The 16,901-nt window shown below is 53.6% G+C and overlaps 1 protein-coding gene across 12 annotated transcripts in view; it reads right to left on the bottom strand.

Annotated features, from left to right (window-relative positions):
* Positions 1 to 16,901, bottom strand: part of ABLIM2 (actin binding LIM protein family member 2) — a 132,714-nt gene that overhangs the window by 93,444 nt on the left and 22,369 nt on the right. For all 12 annotated transcript variants that reach the window (XR_013165687.1, XM_077136308.1, XM_077136311.1 and 9 more), the window contains exon 3: positions 6,784 to 6,967. Coding sequence is in view for 11 of the 12 variants with exons in the window: in XM_077136308.1 (XP_076992423.1) it covers positions 6,784 to 6,967 (184 nt within the window). In the remaining variant the exon portion in view is untranslated. The remainder of the gene's footprint in view (positions 1 to 6,783; positions 6,968 to 16,901) is intronic.

Genomic DNA, 16,901 nt, shown 5'->3' with positions numbered 1-16,901 from the left:
CTTTAGTAGCCTTGCCTTCATTTTTGAGAGTTTTTCTCTTTTTTTTTTTGTTTGAGTATAGAATTCTTGTTTGATTGTATTTCTATTGTCTTCTGGCTTGCATAGTTTGTGATGAGAAGTCTTCAGTTGTTCTTTTGTTCCTCTTTATGTAATTTTTCCTCCTCTTGCTACTTTTAGATATTATTTTTATCCCTACTTTTCAGGAATAAGGTTATGATGGGCACAGGTTTTCATTGTGTTTATTCTCCTTGGGGTTCACTGAGTTTCTTGGATCTGTGGGTTTATAGTTTTTATAAAATCTAGAATTTTTTCCGTCATTATTTCTTCAGAAAATTTTGCAGTCCCTCACCCACCCACCCTGTTGGTCCCCCTACCTCACGTAGATGGATAGATGGATGAAGAGACAGATAGATCTCCAGAGATCGCTGAGTCTTTGTTCATTTTTTTCTGTCTTTTCCTTTCTCTCTTCAGTTTGAATGGCTTCCACAGCTGTCTTCAAGATCACCAATCTTTTCTTCTGCAAATTCTAAGCTAGTGCTAGGAAATTTTTGATTTCTGGAATTGTAACTTTCATCTCTTGAAATTCCATTTGGTTCCTCATAGTTTCCATACCTTTCCTACTTTTGTTCATGTTTACATACTTAAACATTTGAAACAGTGCTAATTTCACCCCTGCTACCATTTTTGGGTCTGTTTCTATTGAATGATTTTCTGCTGGCCATGGGTCAGATTTTCAGCTTCTTTCCATAACTAGTACTTTTTTATTGGATGTTAGATATTGTACATTTTTTTGGGGGGGGGGGCATGGGCAGGCTCCAGGAATCGAACCCAGGTCTCCAGCATGACAGGGGAGAATCCTGCCACTGTGCCACCGCTGCCCTGCCTTAGGCATTGCAGATTTTATGTTGCTGATACTGGATTTTCATACCTTCCTTTCAAGAGTGTTGAACGCTCTCATCTATGGACATTCGATCTTTGATAAGACAGTCAAGAAAACTCACCTGGGACAGAACAGTCTCTTCAATAAATGGTGCCTAGAGAACTGGATATCCATATGCAAAAGAATGAAATAGGACCCATATCTCACACCCTATACAAAAGTTAACTCAAAATGGATCAAAGATCTAAACACTAGGTCTATGACCATAAAACAGTTAGAGGAAAATGTAGGGAGATATCTTACGAAACTTAAAATTGGAGGGGGATTTATGGACCTTATACCTAAAGCAAGAACACTGAAGAAAGAAAGAAAGAAATGGGAGCTCCTCAAAATTAAATACTTTTGTGCATCAAAGAACTTCATCAAGAAAGTAAAAAGACAGCCTACACAATGGGAGACAATATTTGGAAACGATATATCAGATAAAGGTCTAGTATCCAGAATTTATAAAGAGATTGCTCAACTCAACAACAAAAAGACAGTCAATCCAATTACAAAATGGGAAAAAGACTTGAACAGACACTTCTCAGAAGAGGAAATACAAATGGCCAAAAGGCACATGAAGAGATGCTCAATGTCACTGGCCATTAGAGAAATGCAAATCAAAACCACAATGAGATATCATCTCACACCCACCAGAATGGCCATTATCAACAAAACAGAAAATGACAAGTGCTGGAGAGGATGTGGAGAGAGAGGCACACTCATTCACTGTTGGTGGGAATGTCAAACTGTGGAAGGCAGTTTGGCGGTGCCTCAAAAAGCTGAATATAGAATTGCCATATGATCCGGCAATACCATTGCTAGGTATCTACTCAGAGGACTTAAGGGCAAAGACACAAACGGACATTTGCACACCAATGTTTATAGCAGCATTATTTACAATTGCAAAGAGATGGAAAGAGTCAAAATGTCCATCAACAGACGAGTGGCTAAACAAACTGTGGTATATACATATGATGGAATATTATGCAGCTTTAAGACAGAATAAACTTATGAAGTATGTAACAACATGGATGGACCTTGAGAACATTATGCTGAGTGAGACTAGCCAAAAACTAAAGGACAAATACTGTATGGTCCCACTGATATGAACTGACATTAGTGAATAAACTTGGAATATGTCATTGGTAACAGAGATCCTCAGGAGATAGAAATAGGGTAAGATATTGGATAATTGGAGCGGAAGGGATACAGACTGTGCAACAGGACTGGATACAGAAACTCAGAAATGGACAGCATAATACTACCTAATATAATTATGTTAAAACACTGAATGAAGCTGCATGTGTGAATGATAGAGGGAGGAGGGCTGGGGACATAAATGAAATCAGAAAGAAAGATAGATGTTAAAGATTGAGATGGTATAATCTAGGAATGCCTAGAGTGTATAATAATAGTGAAATGTACAAGGTACAATTTTAAAAATGTTTTTGCATGAGGAAGAATAAAGGAATGTCATTATTGCAGGGTGCTGAAAATAGATGATAATTAATACTTTAAAATCTCACCTTATGTGTGAGACTAAAGCAAAAAATGTTTGTTACAAAATTTATATTTTGACTAGAGCATTTCCTAATATAACTTATGTAGATAGTTTGATTGAATGTCATAAGTACTTGGAATCTCAGGTAGGACATGAGATTTTGCTGGTTTGTCCAGAGTGATGCCCCGATGAATCCCAGAGTGACTCGATCAGTGAATGGAAAAGTATTTGCAAAGCCCCCTTTGGGGAGTGGTGAGAACGGGGAGAAATTCAACTTTCCCTGTTGAATTCTTGATATTCTCACAAGCAGTGTGGATAACCAAAGCTATAGTTAGAGCCCCCAGTCTTGGGGTTTGTTCATATGAAACGTAACCCCGCAAAGGGTAGGTCAAGTCTACTTAAAATTTAGGCCCAAGAGTCACCCCCAAGAGAGCCTCTTTTGTTGCTCAGATGTGGCCCCTCTTTCCAGCCATACAAGGAGCAGTCTCACCACCCTCCCCCTCTCTAAGTGGGACGTGACTCCCAGGGATGTGGACCCTCCTGGCAACGTGGGACAGAGATCCTGGAATGAATGGAGACTCAGCCTCAAGGGATTGAGAAAAACCCTAGAATGAGCTGAGATCTAGCACCAAGGGATTGAGAAAACCTACACGACCAAAAGGGGGAAGAGGGAAATGAGACAAAGTGTCAATGGCTGAGAGATTCCAAACAGTCGAGAGGTTATCCTGGAGGTTATTCTTATGCATCAAGTAGATATCATCTTGTTATTCAAGATGTAGTGGAGAGGCTGGAGGGAACTGCCTGAAAATGTAGAGCTGTGTTCCAGTAGCCATGTTTCTTGAGGATGATTGAATAATGATAGAGCTTTCACAATGTGACTGTGTGATTGTGAAAACCTTGTGTCTGATGCTTCTTTGATCTACTTTGTCAACAAACAAGTAGAACGTGTGGAATAAAAATAAATAATAGGGGGAACAAATGCTAAAATAAATTTAGTTTAAATGCTAGTGATCAATGAAAGCAAGGGGTAAGGGGTATGGTAGGCATAATCTTTTTTTCTTTTTTTCCTGTGTTTGTTTTCTTTTTCTATTGTCTTTTTATTTCTTTTTCTGAATTAATGCAAATGTTCTAAGAAATGATGAATATGCAACTGTGATGATATTGTGAATCACTGATTACGTATGTTGCTTTACTTTGTTTCTTTATTTTTTAATTAATAAATAAATTAAAAAGAAAAAAAAAAGAGTGTTGAACGTTGTTTCGGCAGGCAGTATTAGCTTATTTGTAGATCAGAATGCTCTTCCGGAGCTTGTTTTTGTATTTTGTTGGAGCAGGTTTATGGTAGCCCCACCTAGGGCCACTTCATTCCCACTGAGAAGGCATGACCCTTTGGGGGGCTCTGCTGCCTGCTCTGATCATTCAAAAGCCCTCTACTCTGGCTGCTCAGAAGCCAACTGTCTCCCAGCCCTGGGAACGGCTCAGTTTACAGCAATCCAGCCATTCTTTGTCATGCTTAGTGTCATTTCCTCTATGTCTGCGTGGCTCAACATCTCTCAAAGACTCAAAGGTGCCCTTACGCATCGCAGGCTCTGGAGCTCCGTATCTGCCTGGTTCTCCACTCTCTGGCATTGTCCCTTACACATCCCAGCGCCTCTGCCACCCCCATCACTGTGCCCTCCCGCGGTAAGGGCGCCTGCTGAGGTTCTAGGAACTGTCTCCTGGAGTGTCATGGGGCTCACTTCTCTGGTCCACTTCTCTCAGTCCTGAGGCACCTGCAGTCCAAGGTCCAAAAACAGTGGTTTCATATATTTTTCTAGTTTTCTAGATGTGTATGGTGGGTGGAAATTTGTGGTTCTGGCTACACCAGCACAACCAGAAGCTTTCTGCTATTATTTTGAACCAGCTGCGATGACACCAACCCTCATCTCTAAGCAACGGACACGGAAATCAAACATTCAGATAATCCTCTGGAGCACCTGGCTGAGGTCACTCCACTTCCTGCAGGAACACATGGGACCCACGCATCAGGAGTGGGCTTTGCCACTGCCGCTTCCTCTCCTTGCATCCCCCTGACAAAACGTTCCATTTCTGTCTTGTGTGCATGCTGTAACCACAGAGACCTGCTTGGGAAACAGCCCGGAAAAAGTCCCCTTTACACTGGGTGCGGTGAGACAGGGAGAACAGAGCAGAAAACAAATTCTGCTCTAAAAAAAAATTCTTTGTTTTCTGGAAATGGAATATTCCCTGGGAGGAATGAGTCTGGGGCAGTGAAGGGCGGGCGGGAGGATGCCCACGTGGGTAGCCCACCTGCTGCCTCCCTACATCCTGGGAGAGTGGAGAGGGGTCTGGCAGAGGGCACAGTCACTGCCCACATGCTCTGCGCCAGGTGCCTGGGGCCGGAGGGGAGTCAGACCCAGCCCCTCCCTTCATGGAGCGCTCCAAGTGGTTACCGAGCCATGGGCCAGAGGAGGGCAGAGAAGCGTGACTGGCCCAGGAGAGTGTGGGTGCATGGGGCCACCAGGACCATGGCATGGAGAAGGTTCTGGAAGGACAGCTCTGGTCACAGCACAGCATGCCTGGATGCTGAGCCCTGGAGGGCTGGGCCAATGCACCCTCAAGTCACCAGGGCAGCCTTGGGCCTGGCACAGGCAGGAGGGCAGTCAGCCAGGGTGAGGAGTTCGGGCCTTCCCCTGGAGGCCATGGCAGTGGCCTGGCGGAGGAACAGGCCAGAGGAGATGACGGCAGGAAGCCCAGCACAGAGGCAGGAAGCCCAGCACAGAGGCAAAAGCCCAGCTGCCTGCAGGTGAGCCAGGCAGCGCCTGGGTGGAAGGAGAGAAGGACGGGCCTGGAAATGGGTGCTGATGGGAGACGGGCAGGCCCTGGGGACTGGCAGCGGGGCAAGGAGCAGGGAGGGTCCTTAGGACGCTGAGCAGTGCCCTGCCCTGCTGCTGCGAACAGGACCACGGGCGGCACTGGGGGGGGGGCCGGGGAGCTGGGACGCCAAAGGTGCACCCCCGCAGCCTGCGAGGCAGAAGCCTGGGGTCGCGGCATGGACGGGGGCCCCTTCCCGATGCCCCGAGGGGCACCTGCCACTTGCCCAGCCCAGTCGCGGGTGGCAGCGCCGACCTGGGGGCTCCACAGCTTGTGGACGCATCGCTCCGTCTTCACGGGCTGTCGTCCCTCCTGTCCCCTGTGCCTCCAGGTCCAAACCTCCTTCTCTCACGAGGACACCAGTCTTTGGACTCAGTGTCTCATCTTAACCTGATTCCATCGGCCAAGACCCTATTTCCAAATAAGGCCACGTCCAGAAGACCAGGGGTGGGGGCTGCAGCCTATTTTTTGGGGACATGATTCGACTCACTCCAAGGTCATCCTTGGGATGCATTTGATGGCGGGTGGATGGCAGCACACCCAGGCTTGGGAGGCGGGGAGTGCAAGCCAGGCTGTGCAATGGGACGCGCCAAGAGCTGAGTGCAGGGCAGGTGTGCCCGGAGGGGTCGCGGGGTGTCCTGGGCGGAAGCCCACATGGGGGAAGAAACCGGCTGAGGATGAGGAAGGCGGGGGAAGGCCGGCAGCCTGACAACCTCCCAGGGACAGCAGGGTGGAAGGGCGCAAAGGGCGGGGCACCCCAGCAGGGAGGGGAGTGTGTGTGAAGAGATTAGGGGAGAAAACAAAGGGGAGGGTGGGGCTGAAAGAGAGAGAACATCCCGTCCAGCCAAGGAGGCTGAGGAGAGGGCGAGAGGGAAGGAAAGGCAGAGAAGGGCCACCTGGAGGTCAGGCAGGCAGCGCTCAGAGCCCAGGCCCCACGTCCTCGCTCAGTCCCAGTCCTGCCTCCAGCCTGCTGTGTGACCTGGACAAGCTGCCTGACCTCTCTGTGTTGGTCCATGTACTTGCAGCCCAGGCACATGCCTTGTGGGTCAGTATGAGGTTGGCCCTGGGCACCGAGCATGGCTGCAGCAGGGTTTGACCCCCAAACGGGGCTCGGTGACGGGAAAGGGTAACAACTGTAATGGATGGGGCGAGACTCAGGAGAGGGGACCAGGGGAAACACCGGGCAACTGAGGGAAGGCCCAGGACAGGACCATCCATGCCCGCAGGCCTCTGTGCACTCCGGGAGACAAGAGGCTCCTGAGGGGGAGCCCCTTCCCCTGTGGGTGGGCTGGGGGGACACGCCTGTGGGGAGCTTAGGATGAAGCTGTGCCTGTGTGCCTACCATGCCCGGTGGCCCCCACCCCACCTCCCCATCCAGGCCCAACTGGACAAAGGAAGGGAGGAGGGAGAGAGGAGAGAGGGGAGTAGGGAGGGGAGGAGGGAGGAGAGGAGGGAGGGGAGGAGGGAGGGCGGGGCCGCCGCTCACCGACAGACGGCGCACACGAAGCATTCCGGGTGGTAGGTTTTGCCCAGTGCTGACACCACCTCGCTCTCGATGAAGCGGTCGCAGCTGAAGCAGCGGGTGCCGTAGAGCCTCTGGTAGTCCCGCGTGCAGATGTACTCACCCTGGCGCACGAAGAACCCGCCCTCGGCCAGGTCGCAGCCACACGCTGGGGAGAGAAGGTACCGCGGGGTCTCAGAGCGGGCGGGGGGCCGTGGGGACATCCCCCCATCTCCTGACAGGCCCCGGGGGACCCCCACCCCGCACAGCCCCCCAACGGACCATCAGGAAGACCAGGCTGCAGGAAGAGACCCCAGCTCCAGCCCCTTGTTCTCTTGCAGAAACTTCTAGAAAGGGTCACTGACCAGGGACTACAACAAGGCTTTCCCAGGGAACCAGCCCAGTCGCCCGCCCAACACCAGGGTCCCCTCCAGGGCCTCTCAGTCCATCGTGATGAGGCCTTGGTTTCCCACGAGGCCCCACCACCAGCACTGGACTATGCAGGTGAAAAGCAGTTATCGTGGGAGTGTCCACTGCATGTGAGCTCTTCTCTGTGGCTGCGGAGCCAAGGGGAGGGCAGGTGGGGCCGCAGCCAGGGCCCAGGGCCCCACGCCTCTCAGCCTTTCTGCCTCCCAGCCCCAGGGTCTGGTTGTCCCGTCGCACTCAGGAAACTGCAGAAAGGTGAGATGTGGCCTTTAGGCTGGGACAGGTGAGAACAGGGGATGGGGGCAGATGAGGATGGGGGACAGAGACAGGTGAGGACGGAGGACGGGGACAGGTGAGGATGGGGGACGGAGACAGGTGAGGATGGGGATGGGGACAGGTGAGGATGGGGGACGGGGACAAGTGAAGATGGGGGACAGAGACAGGTGAGGATGGAGGACAGGGATAGGAGAGGATGGGGGATGGGGACAGGTGAAGACAGAGGTCAGGGACAGGTGAGGATGGGGACAGAGACAGGTGAGGATGGGGGATAGGGACAGGTGAGGATAGGGGATGGGGCAAGTGAGGATGGAGGACGGGGACAGGTGAGGATGGGGGACAGGGACAGGTGAGGATGGGAGATGGGGACAGGTGAGGATGGGCAGGTGAGGATGGGGGACGGGGGCAGGTGAGGATGGGGGATGGGGCAGGTGAGAATGGAGGATGGAGGACGGGGACAGGTGAGGATGGGGAAGAGAGACAGGTGAGGATGGAGGACAGGGATAGGTGAGGGTGGGGGACGGGGACAGGTGAGGATGGAGGATGAGGACCGATGAAGATAGGGAAAGAGCAGATCCCTCCTGCTGGGGCGGGGTCTCCCCAGAGGCCCCTCCATTTGTCCCATTTCCTTTGTTCCCATGTAGCTCCCCCAGTCACCCTCGAGAAGACACCGCTGTTCCCATTTCCAAATGGTGAGGTAGAGGGCCTTGAGGGGTCTCCTGGGGAGGATGTGGGGGAGGCACAGCTGAAGCCCAGCCACTGCTGTCCAGTGCTGAAGGCTTGATGACGATACGCTGACACCCGGTGCAGAAACTTCCATTCCAGCAGCAGTCCGTCCATCCATCACCCCTCTGTCTTTCATCCATCCATTCTTCATCCCTCCATCCTTCTTTCATCCGTTCATCCAGCATCCAGCATCCATCCATCACTCACACATCATCACGCCATGTTCTATCCCTTATCTATCTTCCCTCTAGCCTCTGTCCATCTGACCAATCCGCCCATCATCCCGCAGTATCTGGAATGGACCAGGCCCTGTGCTGGATGTCAGGGACGCCCAGGTGCCCGCAGCATGGCGGGGGAGCAGACACACTCTGCATGACAATGTGTGCCAAGTGTGCCGGGGTCCACGGGCAGTAATCCAGTCTGGGATGCAGTACCGGCTCAAAGGGCCTGCTGAGTTCTCTTAAAATCGCTGTATGAGCAGATAATGCTACATCACGGTTCATCAAAGCCCAGCCAAAACCACTCCTGCCAAGCCTAAAGAACACCTAGGGCTCTACCTGAGATTCTACAGAGGTTCCATGTACTAGGATTTCTTTCCAGAAACCTACAACCTCCAGATGGGTCCCTGGTCCAGATAAGTCCTGAAACCCAGAAGGCCCAGCCTCTCCAGAACATCAGATGGTTCCATCCCCCATTCCATATTACCGACAGCTCCTTCCAACCCGAAAAAGTTAGAATGGGCATAGTCCAAATACCCCTAGAGATTAGGAGAAAAGTCAAAGGAGAAGGTGCAGTTATAACAGAGAAAGATGTGACAAATGAATGTGACTGCTCAGTCATTATATTGATGTTTCTATCAGTCTCCGGTGTCTCGGGGAAGCTAGAAGGAAAAACCTAACCTTGTACAACTGTAACCCATACCAAAACTCTGAAATCTATTCTACAACTAATTGTTGTGGTGTGTTTTGAAATTTATTTCTTTTTTTGTATACAGTTTATTTTTCACAATTAAAAAAAAAGAAAAAGAAATGTTGTGTGAGGGCAGGCAAGTCCCTTTCCTTCATGAACTCCGTAACAAGGAATGTGAGAAATGGCCGCACGCTGGCATGGGAGTGGGTTGCTGCAGTTCTGCTGTGGCATCTGGGGACGGACCACTTGAACTGTGGCTGCAGAAGTCAAGTTGGAAAGGGAGGGGCAGAAAGGACCCACTCCTGCCCAGGACTCCCGCACGTGGCACGAGCCCAAGCCCCAACCTTAGACCCAGTGTGGTCTGAGCTTGTGAGAGGCATTGGAGCTCCTAGAGGTAAGGAAGTGCACGGTGCAGGAGGACGAGCCACGGTGCCAAGCCCTCACCAGTTCCCAGACCTCCGGCAGCCTCCTACCAGGCCCCAGCACCCCTACCAGGCCCCAGCACCCCTACCAGGCCACAGCACCCCTACCAGGCCACAGCACCCCCTACCAGGCCCCAGCACCCCTACCAGGCCCCAGCCCCCCTACCAGGCCGCAGCACCCCCTACCAGGCTGCAGCACCCCTACCAGGCCGCAGCACCCCCTACCAGGCCCCAGCACCCCTACCAGGCCGCAGCACCCCCTACCAGGCCCCAGCACCCCTACCAGGCCCCAGCACCCCTACCAGGCCCCAGCACCCCCTACCAGGCCCCAGCACCCCTACCAGGCCGCAGCACCCCCTACCAGGCCCCAGCACCCCCTACCAGAACCCTCACCAGGTTCCCAGGCCCCCGGCACCCCTACCAGGCCGCAGCACCCCCTACCAGGCCCCAGCACCCCTACCAGGCCGCAGCACCCCCTACCAGGCCGCAGCACCCCATACCAGGCCGCAGCACCCCCTACCAGGCCCCAGCACCCCTACCAGGCCCCTGGCACCCCTACCAGGCCCCAAGCCCCTCACCCGCTCCTTACCCAGTTTCCAGGACCCAGCAGTCTAGCCCCAGGCCCCAGGACACAGTGGCGAGTCCCCACAGAAGAAGGAGTTCCTCCCCATGGCACCCCTAGTAAGCAACCCCCCAATAGCGAGGACCCCAGTGATGACAGACTCCCGAGGGGCGACCCCTGCTCTCTACCCTGGCCCCCTCGGGACCCCCCAGAAGGACCTTTTTGCATGCCGTGGGGGGCGGGGCTTGAGGGCCGTCCCAAGGGCTCCTGGGCCCCAGGCACAGACCGGTGACCCATGTCTGACCCCACGTGCCCTCCCCAGTCCCAGGTGTCACTCAGCTGGACACCTGGCAGCAGCCACCCCACCCACCATGGTCTCAAGCCCTCTGCACGTCGGCATGTTCCACACGTCCTCTCACTTCACCTGCCCACACCTAAGCGGGGCCTCAGACCTCTGCGGTGCAGCTGGACTGGGGAAGGGAGGGGACACGTCACAGGCCCACCACCAGGCATCCTTCTCAGACCCCCTGCTCTCAGGGTGGGAGGGCAGCAAGGATGCCAACAGTGAGGGCCCCCAAAACAAGGACCCCCAAGGGAGAAGGCTCCAAGCATGAGAATCCCAACAGTACGGCCCCCGGCAGCAAGGACCTGCCGTCCAGCCCTGCCACCAAGCCCACCCACGGTTCCCCCGCCGTCCAGACCCCCACGCTGCCCCTGCCACCGCTTCCCAGGGAAGCCGGAGCTCAGCATCGACCCAGTCCTGAATTTCTTCTCGACGCCCAGCCTAAGAATGGAAACCTTCCTCTAGTGTCACCCCACAACTCAGACAACGCAAACAGCCATGACTCGGGGGCCACAGGCTCTACTGGGGAGAGAGTCTTTCTCCATCCATGCCAGCGGGTAATGCTAGGTGAGGTGCTGGCGCTGGGCTCAGTCTCAGTTTCTCGACAGCCTGGGCTGGGAAGAGCACCCCATTAGAGAACCCCATACGCGCCTCTGAACCTCGGTGGCACCAGAGAGCAGTAAAAGCAGCCTCGCGGCCACACCCGCCAGTCAAGGGGTCGTGCCCCAGGGCCCATGGCCCCCCCGAGCAGACTTCAGCTGTCCCTAGCACTGAGCCCGCCAGTCACTGCAGGACAGGTGCAACCTGAGCTCAGCCTACCAAAATAGAAAGTGCAGGTCCACTAACAATTTTTAGAAGTTCCAGTCAAGACGACACTGTTACCAGATGACACTCCACCCATCAGGTTCGCAGACTGGACTGGCAGCCCAGTGAGGGGAGTGGGGCCCATGGGCCATCCTGGGGTGCCACCGAGGCCCTTTAGGGGAAGCAGTCCAGGGAGACGGGTGCTGGTAGGAAGAGCGAGCCAGCTTGCTCTCTGGAATTCCATCGGGCACTCATGCCAAGGAATTTTAAAACTGCTTCTACCCTCTGACCCAGCAATCCCTCTTCTGGGAACCCATTCCAAGGAAATCACCATGAATACCGACAGGAATCTGGTTCCAAGGCTGTTCGCTGCAGCCTCAGTACAACCGAATGCAGGGAATCAACTCCGGGGCTCCTGACTCAGGCAGCCTGGTTCACATCCAGGCGGGGTAGCTGGCCAGCTGGGTGTCCCTGGGCAAGTTACTAAACCTCTCTGAACCTCAGAGCCCTCATCTGTAAAGGAAGTCCCCACTGAGCTCCCATGGTTGTAATAAGAAATAAATGAGGTGAGGTAGAAAATACCCACGAGCCGGGTGCCTGGAAACCATGTAACTGTCCAACAGGAGAGGACTGATAAAGTCTGCAGCGGTCCTGGCATGTGAAGGAATTATGCAGACATTGATGTTGAAGAATGTATACGATGGGGGAGGTGCTTATAATAAGGAAATTTTAAGTCAATATATGGGGATTCAAAATTATGGACACAGCCTGATTTCAAATTTTAAAAAGATTTCCAATGTTTAAGTGGCCCAGACATGCCATTTGAGGTGATGGGAAAGTTTTGGTAATGGATGGTGTGAAAATACAGCCTGTGGAATAATTAACAGCACTGAGTTATGCATTTAAATGTGATTAAAAGGGGAAACTTTAGATCATATATATATATTACTAGAATAAAATTTAAAAGAAAAAAATACAGTACTATACAACTCAGTGAGTTGTAAACTAAGGACTATTGTTAGCAGCATGATTAAAATAACATTCTTTCATCAACTGTAACAAATCGTACCACTAATGCATGGTAGTAGTAATAGGGGCTGCAGGGGGTATATGGGAATTTTATACTTTCAGCATGATTTTTCTATAAATGTACAACATCTGTAATAAAAATAAATTATATATTTTAAAAGGACTCGTATAAAGGGGAAGCCTGGAAGGAGGTACAGCAAATGGGCCAGCAGTAATTACTTGAGTGGTGAGTTGGGGGTTTCCCACCCATGCCCCCCCACACTTTACATCTTGGTGGGTGGGAGGAGGCAGCAATTCACATGAAAACAAAGCAAACCAGGGAACTCCCGGGGTTGGGAAAGCCCCTCAGGGACGGGGACGGGTGTGACCACAGGGCTGGCGGGGATCCCCGGCAGCTGGGAGGGCTCGGCTGCAGCTGTAGCTCAGATCCCCACCTGGAAATAGCCGGGCGGGTGGCACTGAAAGTTCCTTCCTGCTGAGACTTATTATGATCCTGCTGAGTGATCCCGCGGCTTCCGCGGCCTGCCGTGTCCAGCCAAGAACACGGGGAGCTCCCCAAAGGGACGGGGCCAGAGCGGGCCCAGGCACACCTGCAGGGGGCGCAGTCTTAGACCTGGACACTCTTGGGCGATTCCTCCCGTGTGACCCGGACTGGAGTGCTCTGAAAGGCGCGCAGGCGGCTGTGCCCTTGCCACCGCCTAGGAGGTGTCACCTGTCATTTCAGATCATTTCAGAAGGGTCGTTCAGAAGGGTCGTCATTTCAGAGGGTCGTAAAGGGCTCAGGGAGCGATCGATTGACAGCTACTTATTCCAGCAGCACAGGGCCCAGCCCCACACCAGATGGCCTAGGGGGGTGGCGGCGGGGTGGGGGTGGGGGGCGAGATTTGGTTCTCTAGGCGAAATCCAAGCTTATGGTAAAAAGAGTTAACAGCTTCCATTCCCAGGGAGCCTTTACGTGCCCTACCTTACATTTACTCCCACCTTTATAAGGATGAAGACAGCACCGGCTGAATCTCAGAACATATTCAGAGGCCCTCTGGCCCCCACCCTGTCCAAGCCGCTGTTACTCCCTTGGGGACCGTGGCTCCCCCCAGCAGCACCTCCACTGCCCCCTGGCCTCCTTCGGGTCCTTGCCCAGCGGTACCCTCTCCGGGAGGCCTGCTCTGACCACTTGCAGCAGACGGACTGTGTCCCCCAGAACACAAGCTCCAGTCCGAGCCCCAGCTCTGTGGCTGGGAGCCCATGCGGAAAAGGGGCCTTTGCCAATGGAACTAACTTCCTATAAGGTGAGACCGAATCAGGGCGGCCTCCCTGCTAGGCCTGGCACCTTCATAGGGAAAGGAGATGGAGATCCAGGCCCAGGGCACAAGACAGACTTCTGGGGACGGCCACGTGCAGGCAGAGGCTGGAGGGCGGTGCCAGGTGAGCTGGGAGGGCCTGGAAGGAGCGGTCCTAGAGCCTTTGGGGGAGCCGGCACAGCCATGCTGTGGTGTCTTTCTGGTCCCTCGACAGGGATGCACTGAGCACCCAGTGTGTGCCTTCCCGAGAGCTGGGGCCATGGCAGGGAGGAGGCAGGTGTCTGCTCTCTTGGAGGCTCCCTGGCCGACACCTTGACTTCAGATCTCTGGCCTCTGACCTGTGAGCAAACAGGTTCCTGCTGTCTGAAGCCACCAAGTGTGTGGAATTTTGTTTCGGTAGCCACTGGACACAAATCTACCACCTGGTCTAAAATAGCATGCCCCGCTGGCATTACCCGCCATCCCTTTTCCTGCTTGTCTTCTCCCGGCCCCGGCACTTCTCATCTTCTAACCAACGGTGTAAGTTATTTACTGATTCTACAGGTTGCCTGTTCTCTGTCTCCTGCATGAGAACCCGGCTTCCGTGCGGCAAGGATGTCTGCTCTGCTTAGGGGTGTGTCCTGGTACCCAATACCGTGCCTGGAACTTAGCAGGTTCTCAGGAGACACTTGTTGGCTGTTTTAGAAAAAGTGGAGATTAAGAAGCATGTCTCAGTTCCACATACGCTATGGGTGGTGGTGGGATCTGAGCCAACACTTTGTGGCACCAGAGCCCAAGCTTGGGGCAGCCATGGACAAGGGGATAATTATATAAGTTCTTTCATGGACTTTCCCAAGTAAACTGAGGCACATCAAACTAGTGACTGGGTAGAGGGAACCCAACAAACAGGACTTTGTGGGTGAGAGTTGGGCAGTGGTACCATCATCATGTCCCCCTAGCCCATCCATGGGTTGGATGCTATCCTGTAAGGGTGTGATGGTTGGTGCTCTAGCAGCCATCCTGAGACCATGAGGAGTGACAATGCTGACATGCAGGGGATGGGATGGAGGGTGGGCAGTGGGGATGGGGAAGGTCATCTTTGATGACCTATCGAGCTGTTAAATTAATCAAACCTGAGGAGCTACCTCTGGAGCTCATGCCAAGAGGAAAACAATCCATGGCACTGAAGATACTATGAGTTGGGTATTCAGTCTTTCTGTATCCCAAAGTTCCGTGATGTATAGACTCTGCATTTTCATGAGAGCCTGGATAAAAGGTCAACCCAGGACTACATAATCCTTATGCTTAAACAAACCATGGAGGACACTTTTAGTGGCTCATATCATTTTTCAGCAGGAGAGCCAGAGGGACCCCTACCCAGGGCACATTTTCTTCTGCGTCCCCAGGACCCACATGACGCCTGGCACAGAGGGAGACTCCACAAATGGCAAGTGGGTGGGTGGGGGTCTTAGAATTGGGTGACCAAGTGTGGGTCCAGGCGTGAGTCTCATCTCCTCCGCCCTGCAGTCCAGCAAGGATGGCTGAGCTCGTCTCCACTGCATACTCAGGGGACAGAAGGCTGGGTGACACTCAGGGGACAGAAGGCTGGGTGATGGTCCTTGCCCAAGGCAGCAGTACAGGGAGGGGGCCTGGGGCAGACCCACTGCACACCAAGCCCCTTGGGTCAGAGAAGGTGGCGGACTCCATTCAGTGAGACCCACGCATTTTATTGCACTCTTAAGGTCTTACAGAAAATCCTTTTAAATAAAGTATGTCTGTCCCCTTTGTCTTTTAAGGTAAGTTTTAGAAAGAGCACTCTAACGGATTTTGCTCTTCAGAAATGCATGAAGAGAAGAGAAAACTAAATCAGAAAAATCCCACAGTGCCCTGGAAAGTGCTAACAAAAAGATGAAAAGCTTCTGGCCAGGGTGAGTGATGTCTCAGTGTCCAGCACGACAGAAATGCACACCAAGAAGGGGACATGGTGACCTGGGAAAGTCATCCTTGGGGCTGACACAGTCCCCTGAGTTCTGGGGCCCAGCAGGGTGGGCACAAGCGTCCTGGGCAGAGGCAGGCTGACCGAGCTGCTGGTTGATGGAAATGCTGCATCAGGCTTCAGACCCATGCCCCATGCCTGCCCCACCCTTCCCAGGGGGTGACCCAGGCAGGTTCTTCCAAGACAGCCCAAAGCTGCTGTTCAGGCATGTCCCCATGTCCCCACTGTCAGGACAGGGGCTCTGCTGTCCTTGCTGGGACCAGTGTCAGGGCCAGTGGTGCTGGGGCCTGGGAGGGTGGGGCAACACGGGGGAAGGCACAGGGGGCTGTGCCAGGGTAGGGGTGGGCAGGGGACCCCTGAAGCCAGCGGATTCTTGGGGCATCCAGTGACATAATGACGTGGTCAGTAGGCAAATCCCAGCTCCCCTGCGGGGTGGGGGCAGCCTCCAAGCGAGGGCACACCCACCCCTACGGGAGAGCTGGGGGAGCTCACCTTCCTTCCCCCGTCCGCTGCCAGGCTTTGGCACCCCACCTGGGCCTGGTCCCCTCCTTCCTGAGCGATTCCCTTGTGCACAAGAATCCTGTCTGCTGACGGTGGTCAGGCTTTCTCTACAAACAACGGCAGTACCGCAGGATGGTTTACTCACATAATCTCTTTCTCTCTGTCTCTACCTGTCTGTCTGTCTCTTGTTCTTTGTGTATCTCTCTCTGTCTCTCTCCCCCTGCCTCTTTGTCTCTGTCTCTATTTTTCTGCCTCTCTATATCTCTCTGTCTCTGTCTCTCTCTCTCTCTCTCTCAGATATTCCAGTCTTGGGTCTGCCAGCAGCCGACCACGACCTTGGGCAGGCAGCTTCGCCCTCTGTGCCTCAGTTTCCCCATGCATGAAAGGCTGGGTGGAGGGGTGGGACAGGAGCTCTTCCCGTGCCCTCCCTGCAGGCCCTGCTGACGATTCTGGGACAGCTTAGCAAGGTGGACAGCACCAAAGCCGCCCACGCCTGTGGCCTCCTGAGGGCCCTTCCCCCACTCCCCTGCCCTCACCCCCCGTGCACACCCTCCCTCCACTGGGATACAGTGACCGTACTGGGCAGACCCCACACCCTTCCCTGCAGGCTGAACCCGAGGCTCAGCTGAGGGCTTGCTCGGAGGTACCCACCTGCCCCCCACATCAATGTGGCCCCAGCCTGACCCTTGCCTCTCCTGGCCTCAGTTTCCTCGTGTGCAAGGTGGAAGGAACACCACAGCCCTTCCGATGGTGCTGGGTTTAAGAGGGGAACATGCGTAGAGCATTTAACGCCCAGCACCAGCTCGATGGTGCCCCCGCCTTGCAGTCACCG

This window comes from Tamandua tetradactyla, chromosome 19 (genome assembly GCF_023851605.1).
Source record: "Tamandua tetradactyla isolate mTamTet1 chromosome 19, mTamTet1.pri, whole genome shotgun sequence".
NCBI lineage: Eukaryota > Metazoa > Chordata > Mammalia > Pilosa > Myrmecophagidae > Tamandua > Tamandua tetradactyla.
The sequence above is the reverse complement of the archived record's forward strand: the minus strand, read 5'-3'. Positions and strand labels throughout refer to the sequence as shown.